Below are 20,954 nucleotides of genomic sequence, written 5' to 3'. Positions count from 1 at the left end.
CGCAGATGAGGGCAGCCTAGAGCCTGTTCCCCTGGGGTTGTGAAGACTGTCTGCAGACCCCGGTGCAGTGCTAGATGCAGGGTGGGAGTTGCAGGCTTTGGGGGGAGTTGGGGTGCAGCAGACAGGCAGGTGGAGGCAGCATGGGTATGTCCGCTGGGACCCAGCAAGGTTTAGGGGGAGGGAGGGAGGGAGGGAAGTAAGGAGGGGAGGGAGGTAAGGAGACCGGGAAGTGATGGAGGGACGTGAAGAGGAAGGAGAGAGGGAGGGAAGGATGGAAGTCAGGAGGGAGTGAGGGAAGGAAGACGGAGGAAGTTGTGAAGCTTCGGGCTGGTGGGTCACCACCTTGCACGTCTGGGAAGGACACGGGTGGATTGTGCTGGGACCTGTGCTTGGGATTCTTGGGTCTTTGGAAAACATCTTATCTGCCTGTCGTCAGGAGTCTCGGAGAAAGGATGGGGGACATGGATAGGGCCAACTCGACAGCCAGACCTCCCTTCTGGTTCTCGAGGGTCCCCCACATGATCCTTGTGAACCTAGCTCAGGTCAAAAAGCAAGAAGAGCTTGGGGGGGGTGTTGGGGAGGGCGCCCAGGCCAGCTGTTGCCTGCTTGCTCTCTCCACACAGAGCAGTCCTACTCCTGGCCCGACATGAATCCACGGAGACTCGCTTTCAGCTTCTAAAACTGAGGGTCAAGGGTGTGAGACGCGCTTAGCCAGGGCAACTGTGACACCTTTGCAGTGGGTTCTACAAAGGTGTGGAGGCTTACAGCCAGAGGAAAAGGGACACCCCCACCTCCCAGTTAAAAAAAGACAGACTGATCCTTAGTTCCTTTCAGTCTGCTGGGAACTTAATGCCACTGCCTCTCCCGGAAGGAGCAGGGACGAAGGGCAGCCCAGAAAAGCGTCTTCCTAGGACGCTGCTAGCTTCTCTAGAATCCTGCATTTCCGCCCCAACCCACTCCCCAGGGGGCAAACCTGAGCCCACACGGGCTCCTTGGGACATAGCCAGTGGGTGTTCTGCTGCCTGGCCACTGTCACCAGGGCTCGTGGCCTCTTGAGAACACAGTGGCCAAGCCATGCAGCCAGGCCACCTGGAAGAGACAGGGCTGGGATGGGCCAGAGGGGTCTGGAAGCCCTGGGATGGGCGGGGGCCCCCAGTGCTCCCTAGAGGCAGGACCTGGGCACTGGTGGAAATTCAACCCTGCCTATGGGGGAGGGAACGACTCTTTGTCAAATAGTTCAGCCCTCTGCCAGAAGGGGGGCCGTTTTAAAGAGGCAAAGGTGTGGCAGGTCCTCCCCCCTCCCCCACCCCCTCCTTGAGCAGGCTTGGCTCCTGTGGGGACAGGAGCTCCAGGTCAGCAAGTGCTCCTTGCCACTTTTCCCTCCCAGATTCCCCACGTACTGGCCATACTCAAGCCTCTGATAAGGTCTGCACTCGGCCCACGGCGCACACTTCGCGGGCCATGAACTGGGTGCTGGCCAGCTGCTTCTGTGGCTGCAGGTGTGCCGGAAACTCAGTAGGCTCTTAATGTAGAAATAGGGCATCTGATGGGTGGCCCACTGTGGTGGAGGAGCCCTGTGTCTAGGGTCAGGGCTCCCGTGCTTCGGGGAAGTTTCTCTCTCCCCACCTCTCCTTGGGATCCTGCAATGATGTGTCTCGTCCTGGGTCCCTGTTCACGCTGGTCCCTGCCAGACAGGCTCCTTGGCACTTTCTGAGTTGTCCTGTCTCTTTTGTTCCTTGCCGAGTCCCTTCTGATCCTTTCTGGGACAGACCCTCAGGGCCTTGGGAGGGCATCCTGAGTGACAGTCTTCTCCTCACCAGACCTTAAATGAAAAGGAGAAAACTTAAAAGCATGAAACTTCCGTTTCTGCCAGAAATGCGGGAGAATGCAGGATGGGTTAGAGCTTGGGAAAGGAGGAACTGGAAACGATGCTGTCCACACAGTAGCTCCCAGGACTGTGGCCTTTGTGCCCACCTGGGGCAGGTCGGGGAGAGAGAGCTGCTAGGAACAACAGCAGATGCTTCCGTGCACGCTGGGTGCTGGGCACCCTTCTCAGCCTTTTAGTCTATTAACGGCTTGACCCTCAGAAGCCATTGGTGAAAGGTGGGCATGGATGCAGACCCACACAGGTGTCCGTCACTGTGTTGGTTACTCTACCCAGAGAAGCAGCAGAGGAAGCCCTGGAAAATAGAAACAGGGGAAGAGAGCCTGGGAGGCTTCAGGGAGGAGGTGAGGCTTGAGAGGTGGTGCAGGTAGAGGAGACAGTTGGCACTGGGGGTGAGTGGGAGTGGGAGACAGCACAAGCAAAGGCCCTGGGGTACCACCTGTAGGGTCACGAGGAGGCTGGAAACGGGCTCCCTAGGAGCTGTTGTCACTGCCCAGAGGTGCAGGTGTGTCCTTGCAGCTGAGATAGATGCTCCCTGAATCAGTGTTTGAGCTCCACGTTTCCCAGTTCCCTCTGCTTAGCCTCCAGAGTTGTTTTAAGTTTTACTGACAAGTTTTTCTGTTGCCATGCTCACTAAAAATATGTTTTACTCCAGAGATCAGTGCTTGTTGTCCCTGATTGTAAATCTGTGCTGGATCCCTGACCGCATGGTCTGTACTGCTGGGGTCTGATCTTAGCGTCCTGGAGCCTTGCTGAAGATGGTCATGGACACAGGAAGGCATGAGATTAGGAAGGGTGGGGACACAGGCTGTAAAAGGCAGTTTATTTTCCAGGTACACCCCCCAAAATCATTTGAGATGGTTTACAAATTCTAAATAGATAAACACGTAAAATGGGATACTTATAAACCTACAGAACCCAGCTCACAGTGGAAGGATGGACCCAGTGAAGCCTAGGTTCTGAAGAAGGCTGGTTAGGATGGCGATTGGTGGGGGACAGAGGAGGACGCAGCGGGGGAAGCCTCCCTGCCTTCCCTGCGAGGCAGCCCAACCCCAGGGCAGGCAGAGACACTTTTGGCACATGGGGCCACTCCCACCAGGGTCTCCCAGAAGAGCTGCTGTGGGCTGAAGCTGCCTTTAGCCCCAAAGTGCGCCTAGCACCCAGGTACAATGGACATGTGTGATTTGGGGGATCTACTTGTGAGTTCCAGGATCCCGTTAGTTCAGCCCAGAGCCTCTGAGCGTCCAGTCTGGGGCTAATCTTTGCCGGGGAAGCGGGGGAACCCGCAGCCAATGAGCGGGGACTGAATGGGAGGCCCCTGAGGCTGGGGGCTGGGTACAGAGGGGTGGGGGCGGGGGTGGGGCAGGAGCTGGGACGGAATCTCACCCAGGAGCAGCCCCCTTTGGACCTCTCCCCACTGCTTTTCGGGGAGCCCCCTCCTTTCCCTGGGACTCCCGATGCCAAGCGGGGTGTCCATCCAAGGGGCAGGGCTGCCTCGGTCCCTCCCCTCCCTCCCCATCTAACCTTTTCGCTCAGCTGACTTGCCTGCGGGACCCTTGCCCCAGCCCTGTGTGTGCTGAGCACGTGCATGCACACGCCTTCCCCAGCCCAGGGCCCCAAGGTGTCCATGCCCTTGTCCCACACGGAGCAAAAATGGGGCCACTCTAGATTCCTGCCCGAGAAACACTAACCCAGGGAGCAAGCCCGGCTGCCCTGCGGGGGCTGGTACATAAATCTAGGCGCTCTAAACCCAGAAGCCTTGCCCGTGTGGGTTTGCACACCGCAGGCACCTGGAGGGCAGCTCTGACCCATCTCTCCCGGCTAAGCATCTTGCTCTAAGTAGACAGAGAACCTCAGGACACATGTTTGTGGAGCAGATGGACAGGACCGTCTGGGAGGGGCTGCGTGGTCCTGGCAGGAGAGGCCCCTGGGACATCGTCCTGCTCAGCTGGAGGCATGGTCGAGGGTTGGAGTGGGCTGGCTAGGCCGACCCCCTCCCAGTGCTCCCACCCCACCCGCCCGCCCATTGGGAGAGGCAGGCCGGGCACTTCCTCAGATGCAGGAGTAGAGGCTACCCGCTGGCTCCCGACTCCCGCTCATGGCCCTCTTTGGGTCGGTCCCAGAGCCTAGCACGCGCATGTAGGCACTTGTGGGCCGCCGCGGGCCAGGCGTGTCCCGATCAGCCCACTCTCTTGGGAGTTCTTATTGAAAGCAAAACAAACCAAAAAAGTCCTGGTTTTGCCCAAGTTCCTTGCTGCTGCCAAGTGGGTCTCGTCTCAGCTTCCGGGGGGCCTCTGATTCTGGAGAACCTCCCCTCCCCCACAAGCTCTGGTGGGTGCACCACCCTGGACCTCAGGCACCACACTGGCCTCCCCTTCCTCCCCTCAGGTCCAGGCTCCTGTTTAGCAGCTGGGTCTGGGGGGGGCGGGGGTCCCCAGCAAGGCTCCTGTCAGGAGGAAGGAAATGCGAAGTTTCCTGTGGGCAGGAAAGAAAGGGCCCTTCGGGGCGGAGGTGCCTCGCTTTTAATCTGCGGGTTCCAGCCGTGCTCAAAGCCGTGTGGAAAAGCTGCAGGGACAGCCGGCTCCAGGGTGTGGGCAGGGTGTCTCTGGGGAAGCACGAGGGAGGAAGGGGCAGCCCCAGTGTCCCCAGGGACAGCATCTGCCCCTGGGAGCCGGACTCAGCACAGGGCCACTGTCCTCAGGCTCCCGGGCAGGCGGGTGGGGCTTCCCAGGACCCCAGACCACAGGAAGCCTCTGAACCCAGGTTGGAGCAAGAGGAGGGCCTGCAGAGGGGGCAGGACCCTCTCTGGACTCGACGGTCCCACATCTCATTAAGGTCTCCTGCACAGGGGCCAGCCCGCTGGAAGTCGTCCCCCTCCCTGCTTTGTGGCTGCTGGGCGTGTAGATCCTATCGGCCCGGCTCCTTTTGGTTCAATGACTAATTCCCTGGCACCCGCCTCAGATCTGAAAAGAATGTGGACAAGTTAAAATCTGAACACGTTGTCGTGGGGCGGCCTCCCGCCTCTCCTGAACTGGGAGGCAAGGGCTGTTTGCCCTGCTGGTGTGGGCCATCTTCCTGTTAGGGATGGAGCAGGGAGGATGGACCTGAGACCCCTGGCCTGGGCCATCCTTGCTCAGGACACAGGACGCTTCTGCAGCCAAGATGAGGAAGGCTCCCTGCAGCCTTCAGTGGAGGGACAGGGAAGACCCTCCAGAGGGGCCATGCTTACCGCCTAGACAAGAAAAACAATGAGGGCAGGCTGGGACTCCTCCCCCCAGGACCCACTGGGCTCTCAGCCTCCTGTGATGGGGGAGCAGGCTCACATCCTGTGCTCATTCCTGGGCATCCGTATGGTGGGAGGGGCTCCTGCTGCCCCCTCACCCCTCCATCCATCCATCCATCCCTCCACTCCTTCAACTACTCATCCATCCATCCCTCTATCCCTCCCTCCATTCCTCCCTCCCCCATCCATCCGTCCCTCCATCCCTCCACCCCTCCACTCCTTCAACTATCCATCCATCCATCCCTCCATCCCTCCACTCCTTTAATTATCCATCCATCCCTCTACCCCTCCCTCCATTCCTCCCTCCCTCTATCCATCCATCCACCCACCCATCCCTCCCTTCATCATTCCTCTCTCCATTCTTCCATCCATCCATCCGTCTATCCCTTCATCCCTGTACCTGCTCACTCTCTTGTGCAGCAACCCTCTTTCTTGAGGGGAGGAACCCTCTTGAGTAACCACACCATAATGAGAAATGAACTACACCCCTAAAGGGCATGCTGATAATTAATAGTAATAATAGTAATAACAATAATTCCAGCTGTGAGTCCCTCATCATTAATAGTAATAACAATAATTCCAGCTGTGAGTCCCTCATCGGCTACTGATTGAGGATCCTGTCTGGTGCCTAATGTCCAGGAGAAACGGCATGCAAACCACATATATAATGTTGCATTTTCTGGTAACCACATTAAAAATGGTGAAAAGAAACAATGGAAATAACTCAAGAATGTATTTTACTTATCCCAAACTATGCTCATTTCAGCATGCCATCGATATAAAACTGTGAATGAGATATTTTATTTTATTCTTTTCATTGGCACTCAGTCCTTGGAGTTGGTTCTCTATGCTCACAGCACAACTCAGTTCACACTGGCTGCATTTCCTGTGTCCATGTGGGGATACATTGATGCCCGTGAGACAAGGTCTGTCCTTGTGGGGTCTGAAGTCCAGTGGGGAGGCATAAACCAGGGGGGCACAGAACAGTGCTCTCTTGGAGCAAGGGGGTGTGAGAGCACTCCCCAGGCAGGCCCTCGGGAGGGGGTGGCTGTCAATCCCCCCATCCCCAGAACAACCCGGGCTCAGGAGAGGTGAGGATCCACAGAGTCCCTTGTTGTTTTGTTTTCAGTAGCTTTACTGAGTTACAATTTACCTACCCCACAGCTCAGCTGCGTGCAGTTCAGAGTTTGCAGTATGCAGTTTGAAGTATGCCGTTCAGTGTTTTTTAAATATAGTCACAAAACAGACTCACAGACGGAGAGAACAGACTTAGAGTTGCCAAGGGGGAGGAGGGTAAAGGATGGAAGGATTGAGAGTTTGGGGTTAGCAGATGCAAGCTATTATATAGAGAGTGGATAAACAACAAGGCCCTGCTATATGCACAGGGAACTATATTTAACATCCTGTGATAAACCAGAATAGAAAAAAAATACAAAAAAGAATGTATAGATGTGTATAACTGAGTCACTTTATTGTACAGCAGAAATTCACACATCAGATAGCAACTGATGTTGCTTTTAACTTCAGTTTAAAAATGCACAGATACATGGACCCATCACCACAGTCCATTTTAGCACATTTTCATAGTCTCAGAAGGGAACCTGCACCTGAGTCCTGGCTGCCCCCTTCCTGTGTCTCTCCCCCGTGTCTGCCGCCCCTGGACTGTCAAGTCAACAGAGACAGAAGATGTCTGAGCTTTTGTGTCTGCGCCTTCGCGTGGTGTGTTTCTCTTCCGGGCTGTGGCATCAGGAGCTCGGAATAACATTCCATCACACGGACTCGGCGGTTTGCTTGTCCACCTGCAAGGTGGGCAGTGGGCACCCGGCCCCCTTCATCTTACAAGTGTAGGCACAGAGGTTAGGAAGGCTGTGGCGGGGGTGGGGGTGCTGCACCGACCAGGGAGGGAGGCTCAATGGGACAGTGAAGCGGGGTCTGCCCTGCGGGGCTCCCTGTCCCACTGGTGGTGGAGCCTCAGCTTTCCAGGGGGCAGGGAATGGCCCTGGAGGTTCAAATAGAAAAGGGATCTGCTCAAGGGGTCTGTCCAATGGCAGATCCGGCCAGGGCGTCCTGTCGGTGCCCTGATGGCCTCACCCCGTCTGGCTGTCCCTGATGGGGAGGGCACGGGTGGGCCTGGGGGCTCTGCCCCGCTGCCAAACGATCTAAACTTGGTGGCAGTTGGCCCTCGGGGCCGGGGCACCCACCTCGGGGAGGCACAGTGGGCGCGAGGAGTGGGGAGCGGTGGCTTTGCTAAGAACCAGCCACCTGCTGTCCTTCACCAGTCACCTCCCTGCTCCAAGATCACCCGAGCCGGGCTGCCTCCAGGCTGGGCAGACCTCAGGGGAGGTGTCACCTCCCCAGGCTGGGAGGGGCCCCAGGGAATGTGTGCCTGGGGCGGAGTACTGAGCGGGAGGAGACGCTGGGTTATGGAGCCCCAGCCTCTTGATGTGCAGAGGGGTGCTGAGCATGGGTTGCCCCAGGGCGGAGTTTCTCCTGATCATCCGTGGGAGGAACTTGCTCTTCTATTTTTCACTATGAAGAAGAGGACAGAGCAGGAGGGCCCCTCTCCCACTGTCCGGTCCTCTCCCCTCCCCTCCTGTCTGGTCCTGCTCCCTCCTCCCACTGTCCCGTCCTCCCCCGACCCCTAACCCTCACCCCGCTAGGGGGACTCCAGGCTCTCTGCCCGCCAGAGGCAAGTCCCCCAGTTCACCGTCCCCAGGTTATCACCCGCTCTCCCGCCTCAGTCTCCTCATCCACAAGCAGGGGCGGCAGTGCCCACCCCAGGTGGTGAGGAGGAACAGCTCCGCGGAGCGCAGCTGGCACAGAGAAGAAGCGGGTTAGCTTTCGCGGTTAGAGCCGGTCTGGTCCCTGTCAGCTACTGTGTCACCCTCTGAACCTCCTCCTGCTTGAAGTCTCCTGATCAGGAGGGGGCTCTTCCGTGTCAGCCCTCCTGGGGGCCTCTGCCCTGCCTTGCCCTCAAGGCACTGAAGCATGGGCTGGCACCCTCTCCCTTTGCTCGGGTCTCCCTTAAGCTCCTGCCTGGCGGGGACTGATGGTCAGGACCCTGCAGAGGGTGACCCAGGGGACACGCCCACACAGTGAGGCTGAGTTCCTGTTCCTTCCGTGTGCGGAGGGTGTGGAAGATGCTAGCAGGGGGAACCTCGGGGGGCCATTCAGATGCCGATGGATGGAGGCCGCCTGTAGGGGCCCTTCGAAAGTGACTCTTGGCTCAGCCGCCGTCCAGCCCCCAACCGTACAGGGCTGGACCCCCAGAGCCTCTTGGGCAGCCCCTGCATTAGATGGAGCCTGGGGTGTGCCCCCTGCACCCTGGGGCACCCTCTTTCTGCCTTGTTCCCTAGGGCAAGGTCTCCCCACTTTGAACTGAAGGGTTGGGGGGGTGGGGTGGCAAGAAATTAGGATGCTGAGCCAGGTACTGCCCCCAGAGAGTGCAGCCAGGGCATCAGCCCTGGGAGCCGCCCCCACAGGCAGCTCCCTCCAGGTGCGCACGGCAGAGCCCCGGGAGCCCTGGCACCCGGGAGGCTGATGGAGAGGAGGGCGAGGTGAATATGTCAGTTTATCCCAACACAAGTAGTGACCTGTCAGGGGTGGGGGGGCAACGAGGAAATATTTGGGATGACTGAGCCGCTGGCCCTTTAAGGCTCCTGTAACAGGACACCTCCCCGGACGGGATGGCTTCCACTCTCCAGCCTGACTGTGTGTCTCCCCCTCCCTCCTCCCCTTCCCGCCAGTCCCAGTTCAATTTGCTGAGCAGCACCATGGACCAGATGAGCAGCCGCGCGGCCTCGGCCAGCCCCTACACCCCGGAGCACGCCGCCAGCGTGCCCACCCACTCGCCCTACGCGCAGCCCAGCTCCACCTTCGACACCATGTCGCCCGCGCCCGTCATCCCCTCCAACACCGACTACCCTGGCCCCCACCACTTCGAGGTGACCTTCCAGCAGTCGAGCACAGCCAAGTCAGCCACCTGGACGGTGAGTGGTGCCCAGGGCGGGGAGGGGGTGACCACACACACCCGTGTCCGCTCAGGGTTCCCACCTGGCCAGGAGGATCATCAGGCAGGAGGCGGGTCTCAGGGCCGGGCAGTCTGGGCGTGTCCACCCCTCGGACGCAAGGCCAGAGTGGGCCAGCCTCCCACAGAGCCTCCCACAGCGCCCCAGAGGGGATGGACATGTCCCTCGTCCCCGGTGAGGACAGAGGCAGATCGTTCTCATCAAGACTGTCTGGCCAGCATCCCTGAGCTCAGGTGGGGGTTCTGGTTTGAATTTTGCCCTGGGTGGACAGGAAGCTCCCACCTCGGACACCTGAAGTCATCTGAGCTTGGTGCCTGGGTTCACAAAGGCCACCTCCTCCAGGCAGTGCAGGGCTGGGGAGAAGCCTCAGTCATAGGCGTGTTTAGGCATTGCCCACTCTGTCTCTGGGTTGTCATCTCCAAGCGTGGGTATGAGACAGGAGGTCGAGATGGAGCCTTAAGGCTGCAGACCCCAGGCCCTGCTGCCGTGCCCTTGGGAACATCTGAGTGCTCCCACCCGCCACCATCTAGATTTTGCCAACTTTGAGAACATCCCACACACCCACGGTTGCTGCTCCCCAGAATTGCTATTGTGAATTGCTATTGCCCGAAGCTCTTTGAGTTTATGTTAACCCTTGAAACTGCCTACAATCCAGAAGGTAGAATCTGTTACTGACCCATTTGTAGTCCAGGACTGGGTTTCCCAGGTGACGCTAGTGGTAAAGAACCCACCTGTCAGTGCAGGAAGCCCGAGATGTAAGTTCGATCCCTGGGTTGAGAAGATTCCCTGGAGGAGGGCATGGCAACCCACTCCAGTATTCTTGCCTGGAGAATCCCATGGACAGAGAAGCCTGGTGGGCTACAGTCCACAGGGTGGCAAAGAGTCAAACTCTACTGAAGCGACTTATCACACATGCAGGATAGTCTAGACCACCTTCTCAGAGTTATGCAGATGCCAGGGCAGGGTGGTGCTGGCATGGGAACTGCACTGTCCCTACCGTGGCTGGGAGAGAAACAGGCTGCCTGATGTCCCCACTGGGGCAGAGTAAAGGCTGTAGAGACTCCAAGACCCCTGGATACACTAGCAGCTCACCTCTGAGCATTGGGTACACAGGGCATGGGGCAGGAAAGGGCATGGGGCCACATCACCTTCTCCGGGAACAGCAGCTCCGTACTCACTCATAGCCCCTGGCAAAGGACCCTGGAGCAGAGGAGGCTGGACTGTGCCAGGGGGCTGGTTCCAGCCCCCATGGGAGTGCTGAGAAGGTGACACTAAGGTTCTGCCACTGTAAGAACTGGTTCCCCGTGTCCCCTGTGCCCACCGCCTAGACTGTGGTTTTCCCACACTCTGGGGGACCAGAGATGGGGTGGAGCAAAAGGCAGCCTGGGCGGCCCCCTACAGCTATTTCTGAGTTCTTGCTTTAGCGGTGGGCTACCCCAGATGCTGACCCATTGCTGAGTCAAGGCTCAGACTGACTCCAGGGCTTGCAGTGGCCAAGGGGGCACCTGGTCCCGTTGTTGCCCGGATGGCCTCATCTGCAAATTTTCATTGCTTTGCTCTATTGGTGAAGGTGATAAGACTTAAATGGGATGGTGCCTGTGCTGCATGGGGCTTAGTGTTGGCATGTCTTTATTATTTCCTTGGATGATGGGGGTGCCATGGAGCCTGGTCCTCCTGGACAAAGTTGGTTACCCAAAGCTGCACCTGCCAGGGATTCTTTATTGCCTGAGGGGTCCTGCTCCCCACACCCCTGCTGTGACGTCTGGTCCTCGAGCCATCACTGCACTTGCACACCTCAAGCAACAGGAGGCTCACTATCACTCTTATTCCAAGTTCCCACTTGTTTCTTAAGCCCTTTCTCTCTCTTCTAAGCAGAAGCATCCCCGTCCTTCTTCCCTGACATTCTGTCATCAGGGCCCAAGTTGCTGATTCTTAGGAGTCCTGGTGGGCAGCTTGTGGGGGGCCTGGCTCCCTTCCTTTTCACTGTTTGAGGATGCTGGTGGGATCTGTCGCATCTTGGGGGCTTGGAACACTTGGAATGGTCTGAGCTGGTCCTCGGGGAGGGATGGGCGCTGCGCCTTGGTGCCTGGTTGCCTCTACCGTCCCCTGCCAGGTGTGTGACCTCAGGGCTGGAGGGGCTCATGACTTGGTCACAGTTGTGCTGGCCCTAAGTGGTTGCATGGGGTGGTCTGTCCAGGGGGCAGAGGAAGCCTCGCTTGTCCCAGCGGCTCTGCCTCCAACCTCCAGCCCCTCTCACCCCCCAGTGCCCAAGCAGTGGATACCTCCCTCCGTCCCTTCCTACCCGCATCCCCCCTCACCCTTCTCCATGGCTCATGGACCTGAGTGGAGGAGGACGGTACTCACAAATCCCCATCTCTGGCCCTTCTCCATGCCAAGGTAGAGATGGGACAAACATTGATAATGAGATTTTTGGCACCTCGGTTCTGCGAGCAGACCCCGTCCCCATAGGCTCTCCTCCTTGCCCAGGGAGGGGGCAGGTGGGCGGCCAGCTCCTGGTGAGGGCAGAGACCACCGAGCATCCTGCCTGCTCACGGCTCTGGGGCCCTGGCTGTGCAGGCACTGCCCAGACTTGCCGCTCGGGCTTGCTGTCCTGGCCTCCGCTGTGCCGCCTGCTGCCCCCTACACCAGCCCGCTGGTAACTGATAGATAATTCATATTTTTCTCAAGTGCAATTCCAAATTGACTGCTGCCTTCACTCCTCTCCCTGCTTAGGAAAAACCCCCTCACCAGCCCCCAGGCGGCTGCAGCTGTTAATGGGGTCTTTGGCTTCTGCTTGGCTGGCCAATGCCCTCTCTGAGTCCCACAGCCCTGGATGCTTCATCTGCTCTGACCTGTGTCCCTCAGACTTCAGGTCTCATACCCAGACTGAGAGCACAGAGGGGCCTGGAGCCCTCAGCTCATAGGATGTGTGCAGATACGCGTGCATGCAACACTCAGACATGCACGCACAAACACCAACACGTGTGCAGACATGCACACATAGCACACATATGCAGACATGCACAGGCATGTGAACACACATGCAGACATGCCACAGGCGTGTGAACACATGCACACAGACACATAACACACATGCACACCACAGTACATGTGTGCACATTCACACATGTAGATACTGTCCACACATGGGAGCACATGTGCAGACATGCAGATATGTTCTTACACACACACATGTGTGCCGGCACCTCCTGGTTGCTGCCCAGGGTTCTGACAGCCCCTCCCCTCCTACAGGAACTGGGAGCAGGTGGGTGGCAGGTAACTAAGCAGCCAGAGGAGGGGCCTGGGCTCTTCCTGAGACTGTGAACAAGGGGCAGGGCCAAGGCTAGGTGGACATGTGGCCAGTCAGGGCACTAGCACGGGAGGTTCTGTAACCCCCTGCCAGTGAGCATCCTGGCTGTGGCTTGTCCATTTTGGGGCCCTTCTGCACTTTGGAGAGAGACAGGCACCATGAGAGCTCCCAGGTGTGAGTGAGGTTGACGTCCTTGGGCATACTAATGCTCTTTGGGCTGCTGGGTGGGTGGGGCCAGGCTGGGGATGGAGGTGCCAAGTTCCCAGGTCCCTGTTCCACACCCTCCCCAGGACACGGCGGGTCGCCCTCTGTTGACCACCAGATGGCCACTCCCACTCCGGGGACCCCCCGCCCTGCATTGTCAGTGTGGGGCCAGTTGGTGACAAGAGTCCCAGGAAGCAGAGAGCAGCAGCAGCCCCTGTGAGAGTGTCTGGATGCTGTCCAGCCCAGCCTGGCCTCCCCCTGCTCCCAGGCTGAACCTGGGAGCCAGGGAAGGGCTATCCTCAGTGTTCTGGAGGTTTGGGGAGGGGGTTCCGAGGGCAGAAGGGTGACTTGCTGTGGCCAGAACTCTGGCCTGGCTGGGTGTCTGTGGTCACCTTGGGCAGACTGGGTGGCACTGCCGATGGCCCATAGGCCAGGCTGCCGTGAGGGGAGACAGTGCAGGTATGAGGGAGTGTGAGGGCACAGCCAGCCCCTGGGGGACCTCTGGACAGCCTGCCTGCCTGGACAGAGCCCCTCAGTGACCTCCAGCTGCCCTCAGATTCAGTGGGGAGTGTGTCCATCGGTCTGTCTTGGGAGCTAGCTGGCCCACGAAGGTCAAGTGATGCCCCTTCTGTCCCACCCCCTAGAAGCACATGGTGGGGGGCCAGGAAACACAAAGGCCCTTCATGGGATTCCTGGGTAGAACAGGGCTGAGTCAACACTAATGGATTTGGGAGAAAACTTTCCAGCCCCTTGGAGGTTTGCAAGCAGGAAAATAATAGTGGAGGTGTCCCAACACGATCGCGGTATCAATTGCGTTATCCTAAAAGTTTATGGAATGCATAAGTGGAATTAATACCTTTTACTGGCACCAGAAGCAATTATACGTATTTGAAACTGAAGGAAGAGTCCTAACAATGTACATTGTGGAAATGAAACGCAGGTTATTTAGGGGAATCGGGTGCACCACACTCAGGGAGAGTCTGCAGCAAACCTCACCCTGCGTCAAGCTCGGGGGCAGGGCTTCCTGTGGCTGGACTTGGGTCATCAGTGCCTGGCTCACGGCCTGATGTAGGGTCACCTCTTCTTCCATCCCCTCAAGCAGCCAGGCAGCCCTGCACCTGGAGGTCAGAGAGCTCAGCTTGGGGGCCCTGAGAGGAGCCTTGAGTCCCTGCTGCTGAGGTGGTGCTCCCAGGGCAGCTGCCACTTCCCACACCAAGGTTCTTGTAGAGGAGCCCCCGGGTTTGGGGGTCCATCCTGGAAGTGTGGGGCTGTGGATGAAGCACTATGTGATCCATGTCATTTCTCACCTCCTGGGACTTTTTTCTGAGTTGGACACAGCTCTGTGGATTTTGGGGTGACTGGTTTGTGGATCGACAGTGCCCCTGCAGGGTCCCCCTGTGGGCGGGCCCCACCAGGAGCACTCTGGTACATGCTGTAGGCTTTCAGGGTCTCCCCACTTTACTGATAAGGCTCGAGTGGCCAGGTCCCTGCTCAAGGTCACCCGTCAGCAAAGGGAGAGAAGGGTTGGTACCCAGCAGCCTGACCCCTGGCTTTCACTACTCAGCTCCTAGGCACAGCCTGTGCACCTCTGTGGGGCACATCTAAGGAGTAGCCTTCTCCCAGCTCTGAGGGCTGGGTCTGTAGACACCCCCAGGACCCAGGGGTCCAGTGGTAAGGGGACCGACCCCTCACAGGTCCAGGGCCTGCCGATGGCTATGGCAGGGAGCACCCAGCAAGCCTATGATCACTGTTTGTCAGCGAGTGAGTAAGTGACAACTGCCCTTGGGTGGGTGGAGTCTGCCTGGCCACCTTCTCTGCCTGCTTCTTACTGACCAATGAAAACTCCTCAAGAGCATTTTATAATTAGAACAATCAGGTCTGACCAGGCTGAAAAGTAAAAGTAGCCACAGGCCAGGAGAGCCTGGGGGTCAGGGGAGCTGGGCATGGGACCTGCCCCTCTTCCTCTCTTGCCACACCTCAGCCAGGCCCGCCATCCTCAGCTCACCCTTAGGTTCCCGTAGCCCCCTTTCTGGGTGGGAAAGTGAGGATGGAAGGGGAGACCCCACCTCGGTTTCTCCTAGAACCACTGCTGCAGTGGCAGGGGGCTGAGTGCCCTGGACCTTGGCCATGCGGAACTCGGGATGAAGGTCACAGCAGTGAGTCAAGTGGGTCCCTGTGGCTGGTTGTCAGGGAAATCTGCTTTGGGGTTTTCTCAGATCCCAGACTTGGAAGCCAAGCTCAAGTTCATGGATCCCTCAGAATTTCTAGAGCAGGAAAGCCCCCGTGAAAGGTACACAGAGTTGGGTGAAGTAGATGATCAGAGGCTGTTGGGAAAACCACTCAGTGGCCTGGAGGCAGAGTCCTCAGGATCGCAGACATACCCGGGCGAGACCCCCTTCCTCGTGGCGTCCTGGTGTTGGGGAGGGGAGCAGCCAGTGCCTCTAGTACCCAGGGAGGATGAGCCCAGGTGGTGCTGATGTAATGGGAGCGGCCTCATGCTGCGCTGCATGGGATCAGATGTTCAGAAGTCAGTACTCCCTGCTTCGGACCCTTCGCTGGATAGTTACAAGTTCCAGTGAAAACTTCGATTGCAGCCATCTGTACTAAAAGCTGAGAAATGGCCAGCCCCCCGGGTCCAAGGCGTGCAGGTCCCGGGGTTTCTCTTCTGCTGGCCAGGAGCAGGGTTCATTTAGTGAAGAAACGCTCTCACTGCTTCCTGGCTGGAGGGTGTGGCTTTAACTGTGGTCCCCAATTGGGGGCTTACCTGTGGCAGCAATGGCAGGAAGGTCAGAGGCAGGAGGGTGCTTCCCTGGGGCTCCTGCTGGGACCAGCGTGACAGCCCTCCAGGAGGCCACCTTGAGTGTCTGCCACTGCTGTGGCCACCTCCCCTCCCTGCGTCCCCTCAGCCTCCTGCAGCTGGTTCAGCTCTGGCCCCGATGTCCCCAGGCCATCCGGAAGCTGCAGGAAGCTGGGGAAAGGACTGCCCACATTGAACAGCCCAGTGTCCAGAATGGCGTGCCCACAGGCAGAGGCTCTGGGACTGTCGTGTGAGTGGAAGCTGGCCGCTGACTCTTGCCTTCACCATGTTGACAAGGCCATGACAACTCAAAAAGGCACAAGGAGGGTAGGGTGAGCATAGTGGGGGCCTCCTCCCCCAGCCATCCCGGGGGCCCTCCCAGCACTGGATCAGAGCTAGGCTGGTAGGCAGCCTCCTCACGCTGCCTCATGTCGGGCAGTTCCGAGGCCTGGCCATGGCCATGCTAGCTGGGTTCTGGCCAGAGCGCTCTCTGCATGAGGCCAGCTGGGGGGGGATGCCCACTGCAGGCAGGGACACCGGACTTCAGAGGAGGCCAGCACAGGCAGGCTGGCAAAGTCAGGGCCAAGTTTGTGGGCAGAGGAACCGAGTTTGGACCCGGCGGAACCGAAGTTTGGTGTTCTGGATGGCGATGCTGCTTGTGCCCTGGGAGTAAGGGGTGGGGGCACGTCCTGCTCACCCCCTCCTCGGGGTCCGGGCTGGCCACATGTTGTGTCTGGGTCACTGAACAAGGACCAGATGGAGCCCAGGGTCCCCACCTGTGCCTGAGGGTGTCACTGGGGCCAAGGGCATGGCCAGCCTCTGGGCAGCTCCCTCCTCCTGGAGGGACCAGAGTGAGAGAGGTGACAGTAGGACCGCTGTGTGCCAGGATCCCCCAAGCACTGTTCACGGGGGAGCCAGTGACTCGACAAGGCCCTTCAGGGTCGGAACTGAGACTCACCACACAGCATCTCAACAGAAAAGTGGGGGCTGCAGCATCCAGGCCAGCTGCCTCCCCCCACCCGGCTAGCTGCCCCCCAACAATCCCCACCTGGACACCCCTCACTGCACCAGGAGGCTGTCTTATGCTCCTTCTGCGGTTGAGGGAGAACCCCCCCTCCCTGCAGCAAGAAGGGGCAGGTCAGGCTCCCACTTGTTTGTCCCCTTGTCCCGAGAGGCTGGAGCTCAGCCCAGCTGGGATGAAGGGCATCACAGCTGGTCCCGTGTCCTTGTCCACCTGCCTCTTTGAGCTACGTGCTCTTCAGGGCCCCAAGTCAAGCCCAGTGGTGACAAGGGGTCTGGAGATGGAGCTTAGGGGCCCAGGGCTGCGCCACCCCAGCTTTTGGAAGCAGAGCTCTGCGTCGCTAAAACAGGGTGAGAGGGTGACCTCGAGGGGGAGGTTGTGTGCAAGTGGACCCAGCACAGAGAAGATGTCGGTAAACGGTGGCCATGCAGCTAGTCTCGGGAGCCCTGTTGAGAGTGCAGGGTGACTGCACCCACTCGCAGGCCTCCCAGCCTCGACACCAGCAGACATGGCCTCCCCAGACCTACCTACCTGGTCTGTCCCCCTGTCTGGCCAGCCTTTGGATGGGCCCTCAGCTCCTGTCCTGCTGGCCACCCCGCACAGCAGGCCCAGTGCCTGCTGGAGCCTCTCTCCTGGGTCAGCTCAGTGCATCCACCTCGCCCCTGATCTTAGCCCAGGACAGAAGCCACTTCCCCTGCCAGTCCACAGCCTTGAGTGGGATGAGGAGTGGGCTGGTCTGGGGGTGCAGCTGAAGGGGGCACACTCACTGAGGGTGTCCCTGCAAGCCCCAGGCCTCTGTCTCTCTCCCGGGGACAGCTTCTAGTCCACAGCCTCCAGGGCCTCCTGCAGACAGTAGTCAGGGTCTCTCAGCACCAGCATAGCCTGTTTCCACCTCCAAGTCCGCTGGGTTCCCGGCAAGGGGAGCCCTGGCCATCCAGCTTCATGGGGGTGTCAGCAGAAGCATCTCCCACACCACCCCATCCCAAACTGTGAGCTGTTGAGGAATCACAGCAGCCTTCCTTCTCTGCCGGCCAGGCACCAGCTCCCGCCCTGGGCATCCCAGGTTCCCTGGACCCTCCAGCCACCAGGCCCACATCCAAGGTGGGGTGTTGGCCAGGGGTTTCCTTGTGCATGGACCTTCGCTGCCTTCTGAGCTTGGGTGCCCTGAAGCAGGCTGGGGTGATGGTCATAGGTGCCCCTGCAGCCCCCAGGCTGGTCACCTTGCTGACGTCTATCAGAGCCCCCCGTGTCCTCAGTCCCTCTCGGCTGAGTGAAGACAGGAGTGTGGGAGTGGATCTGTGCCAGTGAGGGTGGGGGGTGGCCAGGAGTAGGGGGCAGTGTCCTTGTGGTTTGTCACCCTGGGAGGCCTCCTCCCCTCGGGGGAGAAAGGAGGCTGAACCAGGGGTTCCTATGAGCTTTGGTGGCGGCCTGGGACCCCATGAAGCTTCTTGCCAAGTGCTCTGCTGATCTACTCAGGAGCTTTCCTAGGATGTGAGGGTCTGCAGTCTTGAGGAGGTCCTCAAAGGGTCTGTAACCCAAGAGCGGAGAGAAACGTGGGTGTGAGCACCAGCGCATCCATGCACACACACACAGAAAGCAGATAAAAAGTGGTCTATAAAAAAATCATTAAAAAAATAAAGCCCCCACTGCGGGCCCCGTCTCCCAGAATCTGTTGTAACAGATTCACCCAAGCTGGTTAACGGTATTTGCGGTTTGCAAGACGCTACACGTCCCTGGAAAATGACAGACAAGTTATTATCACCTCTCCACTCTGCTCCTGCCCAAACCTGCCCATGCCGGGCACCCAGCTGCCGGGGAGCAGGCGCGAGGAAATTAACAGCCACCACGCTGCGCCCGCCACCCGCTGCCCTCTCCCCCATCACCCCCGCACCAGCCCTGCCAGGCCCGCGGCTTCCAGCCAGGCCGGCCCCATCATGAGCTGGGCGGGGGACGGAGAGGCGTGGGTCTGAGGAGAGGAGCTGGTGGGGGCAGGATGGGCACACACCAGCGTTTGGGCGAACCATTTCCTGCAAACACGAAGGAACACACGCATCCCCGAACAGGCAAGTCCTGACGGCTCCGTGTCAACAGCCGAAGATAAATAAGATTTTATCAGCTCGGAATCTGTTGAAACACATCCATCTAGCGGTCCTAGGGAAGGAGAGGCAGGCGGGAGGGAAAGAGGAACTGTCTCCACGTGATCTTTTCTACAGAACCGAGGAGGACCCAGGAGTCCTCCTTCTCCCTGCCCCGTGCCCAGGATGGCCTGAGGCCCCGGAGCTCTGGGAGGAAGGGGAGGAGCTGGAGGAGGAGTGGGGGGCTTCTTCATTCCCTCCAAGTCCCACCCTGCACCACCCTGCACTGGTTTGCCCCCCGCCCCTCCGGCCTGCCCCCTCCCGTCCCAGGCTTCCCTCCTGCCCTGCAGACCAGCGACCACAGGTGTCACCACTGATGCCACAAGGCTGTGGAGACCTCAGGTCTCGCTCCCTGATGCTACCGGACTCCGGCCAGGCTGGGCATCTGTGGATCCACCCCCTGCTGGAGTCGGGGCTGACCTGTGTGTGTGCCCGAAGGCCACAAGAGCCGCCGGTAGGGAGGGCAGCACTGAGTGGGGAGCACCCCTATGGGGAGCGGTGGAGAGCCAGTGACTGACCTTGCTAGGACCACAGAGGGAGGAGTGTCTTCTCCACCCTCACCGCTGGCCTGGTGAGGCGCTCCAGGCGGCGGTGTGCTCCCAGCCGAGCCGGCTTTTGGCTTTCACCTGGGCGGTCGGGCTGCCGCTGCCCGGCGGTACCAGGGACAGCTCCCAGCAGCTCCTCCCAGGGGGTGGGGCGTCCGCAACTCCGGCGGAGGTGGTTGGTGGGGCTAGGGCAGGCAGCCCAGGGGGAAAGGCTGCGTGGGTGGGGCGGGGGTTCTGAAGCCAGGGGGTGATCAGGGAGCTTGGGGGGATGGGGTGGGGGGCAGCAACTTTGCACCTCCCGAGGCTGCGCCTGGAGCCTGGCTCCGCCCTGTTGGCTCCATTCCCTCCTCAGTGGGGCTGCAGGAACGCCTGGTCTTGGTGGACCTGAAGACCCATCTCAGGGCTTGGGAGGGAGCACAAGTCAGAGGGCGAATGGGACTCCCGGAGGGGGACCTGCATAGCCGACCGTCACGCCACAGAAAGGTCTGTCCAGTGGTTAAGGCGTCCCAGCTGTCCAGCCCAGTGCTGAAACTGGGACACTGCGGCCAGACCTCAGGCCGTCTCCCCTTGCAGACCACCTCCCCAGTAGTCCAGGCCAGCTCTCTGCAGTCCTCCAAATGCCCCTCCCAGTCGTGGGTCACCTCATTCCCTGGGCCCTCCGAAGGCAGATGGGTCGCCTGCAGGGGAGGAAGCCTCCTCTGGGATCCAACAGCCGCAGCAGGAGGCCATGAGGCTGTGTGGCCTTTGGGCATGAGCGGTGAGCCTCGGCTAAGTAGATTTTTCTGGGGATGGAGGGGCTCTCAGCTCGTTTCCTTAGTGAGCCAAGAGCCGGGCAAACACTGGACATTCAACAAAGGCCCGCCGAGTGGATGGCTCCCAGCATCCCAGCTTCTTCCTCCATCACTGCTTGTGTTCAGGTCCCTGCAGCCCAGCTGAGGCCTGCCATTCCCTGTGGGGCCCTCCTCCACCAGGAAGACCCCCTGGGTAGCCCCCTGGAGCTCCTCCATGACGATGACCAGGCAGTTTCATCCTCAGACTAAATGCACACTTGTCTCATGTCAGGGATGGGTCCTGAAGCCTCGTACGTGGGTGGACAAGAGAGCTGGGCCCTCTGCTGGCACCTGGAGTTTGCTTTGGGCTGGGCTACCACTGCCTGGGCACAGGTCTAGAGACAGGGCACTCAGCTGATCTCCCAAACTGGTAAAGGGGCAGCATTTATCCTGATGGGGGCACAGGAGGTCAGCGGTCACCTCCCTGGGATGCAAGCTGCCCCCTGCCCTGTGTTGCCTCTGAGCCTGCTGTCTGGCAGCTGAGGGCCAGGGGGTGTGCCTGCCTGCAGCAGCGGGGTTGCAGGCACATGTGGACAGGGCACCTGGGAGGGGACAAGCCCCGTGGGCATCCGATCCCTTCCATGACAGGGGTACAAGGGCGCTCGTCCTGCAGCCAGTGCCAAGGGAGTTGGGCAGGGACCCCATCCCCCAGGATGCCACTAGGGAGACCCTCCCTCTTGTTCCCCGAGCCCCCCAGACCCACCGCAGGGACAGGGCATCGTTTCTGGCTGGGTTTCAGTTCATCGGAGGAAGGACAGCTGTGTTGCTCAGGGCCAAGGGCTGGGCTCAGGGTGAGCTCCATCTCCCTTGCTCTTCCTGGACTTGGAGTGGCTGAGGTTAGGAGGCCCTGAGGGTCCATTGTGTCCCTTGGTGGCCAGAGAGGCAGCACAAGTAGCCAGAGTGGCCTTCATCTATG

At 59.4% G+C, this 20,954-nt stretch overlaps 1 protein-coding gene across 5 annotated transcripts in view; it reads left to right on the top strand.

Moving 5' to 3' along the window:
• The window catches only part of TP73 (tumor protein p73), a 75,127-nt gene that overhangs the window by 44,693 nt on the left and 9,480 nt on the right, over positions 1-20,954 (top strand). For all 5 annotated transcript variants that reach the window (XM_061160543.1, XM_061160541.1, XM_061160542.1 and 2 more), the window contains exon 4: positions 8,915-9,157. In XM_061160543.1, coding sequence (XP_061016526.1) covers positions 8,915-9,157 — 243 coding nt within the window. The remainder of the gene's footprint in view (positions 1-8,914; positions 9,158-20,954) is intronic.

This window comes from Dama dama, chromosome 14, assembly GCF_033118175.1.
Source record: "Dama dama isolate Ldn47 chromosome 14, ASM3311817v1, whole genome shotgun sequence".
Lineage (NCBI taxonomy): Eukaryota > Metazoa > Chordata > Mammalia > Artiodactyla > Cervidae > Dama > Dama dama.
Note: the sequence above shows the minus strand (reverse complement) of the source record. Positions and strands in the feature narration are given on the sequence as shown.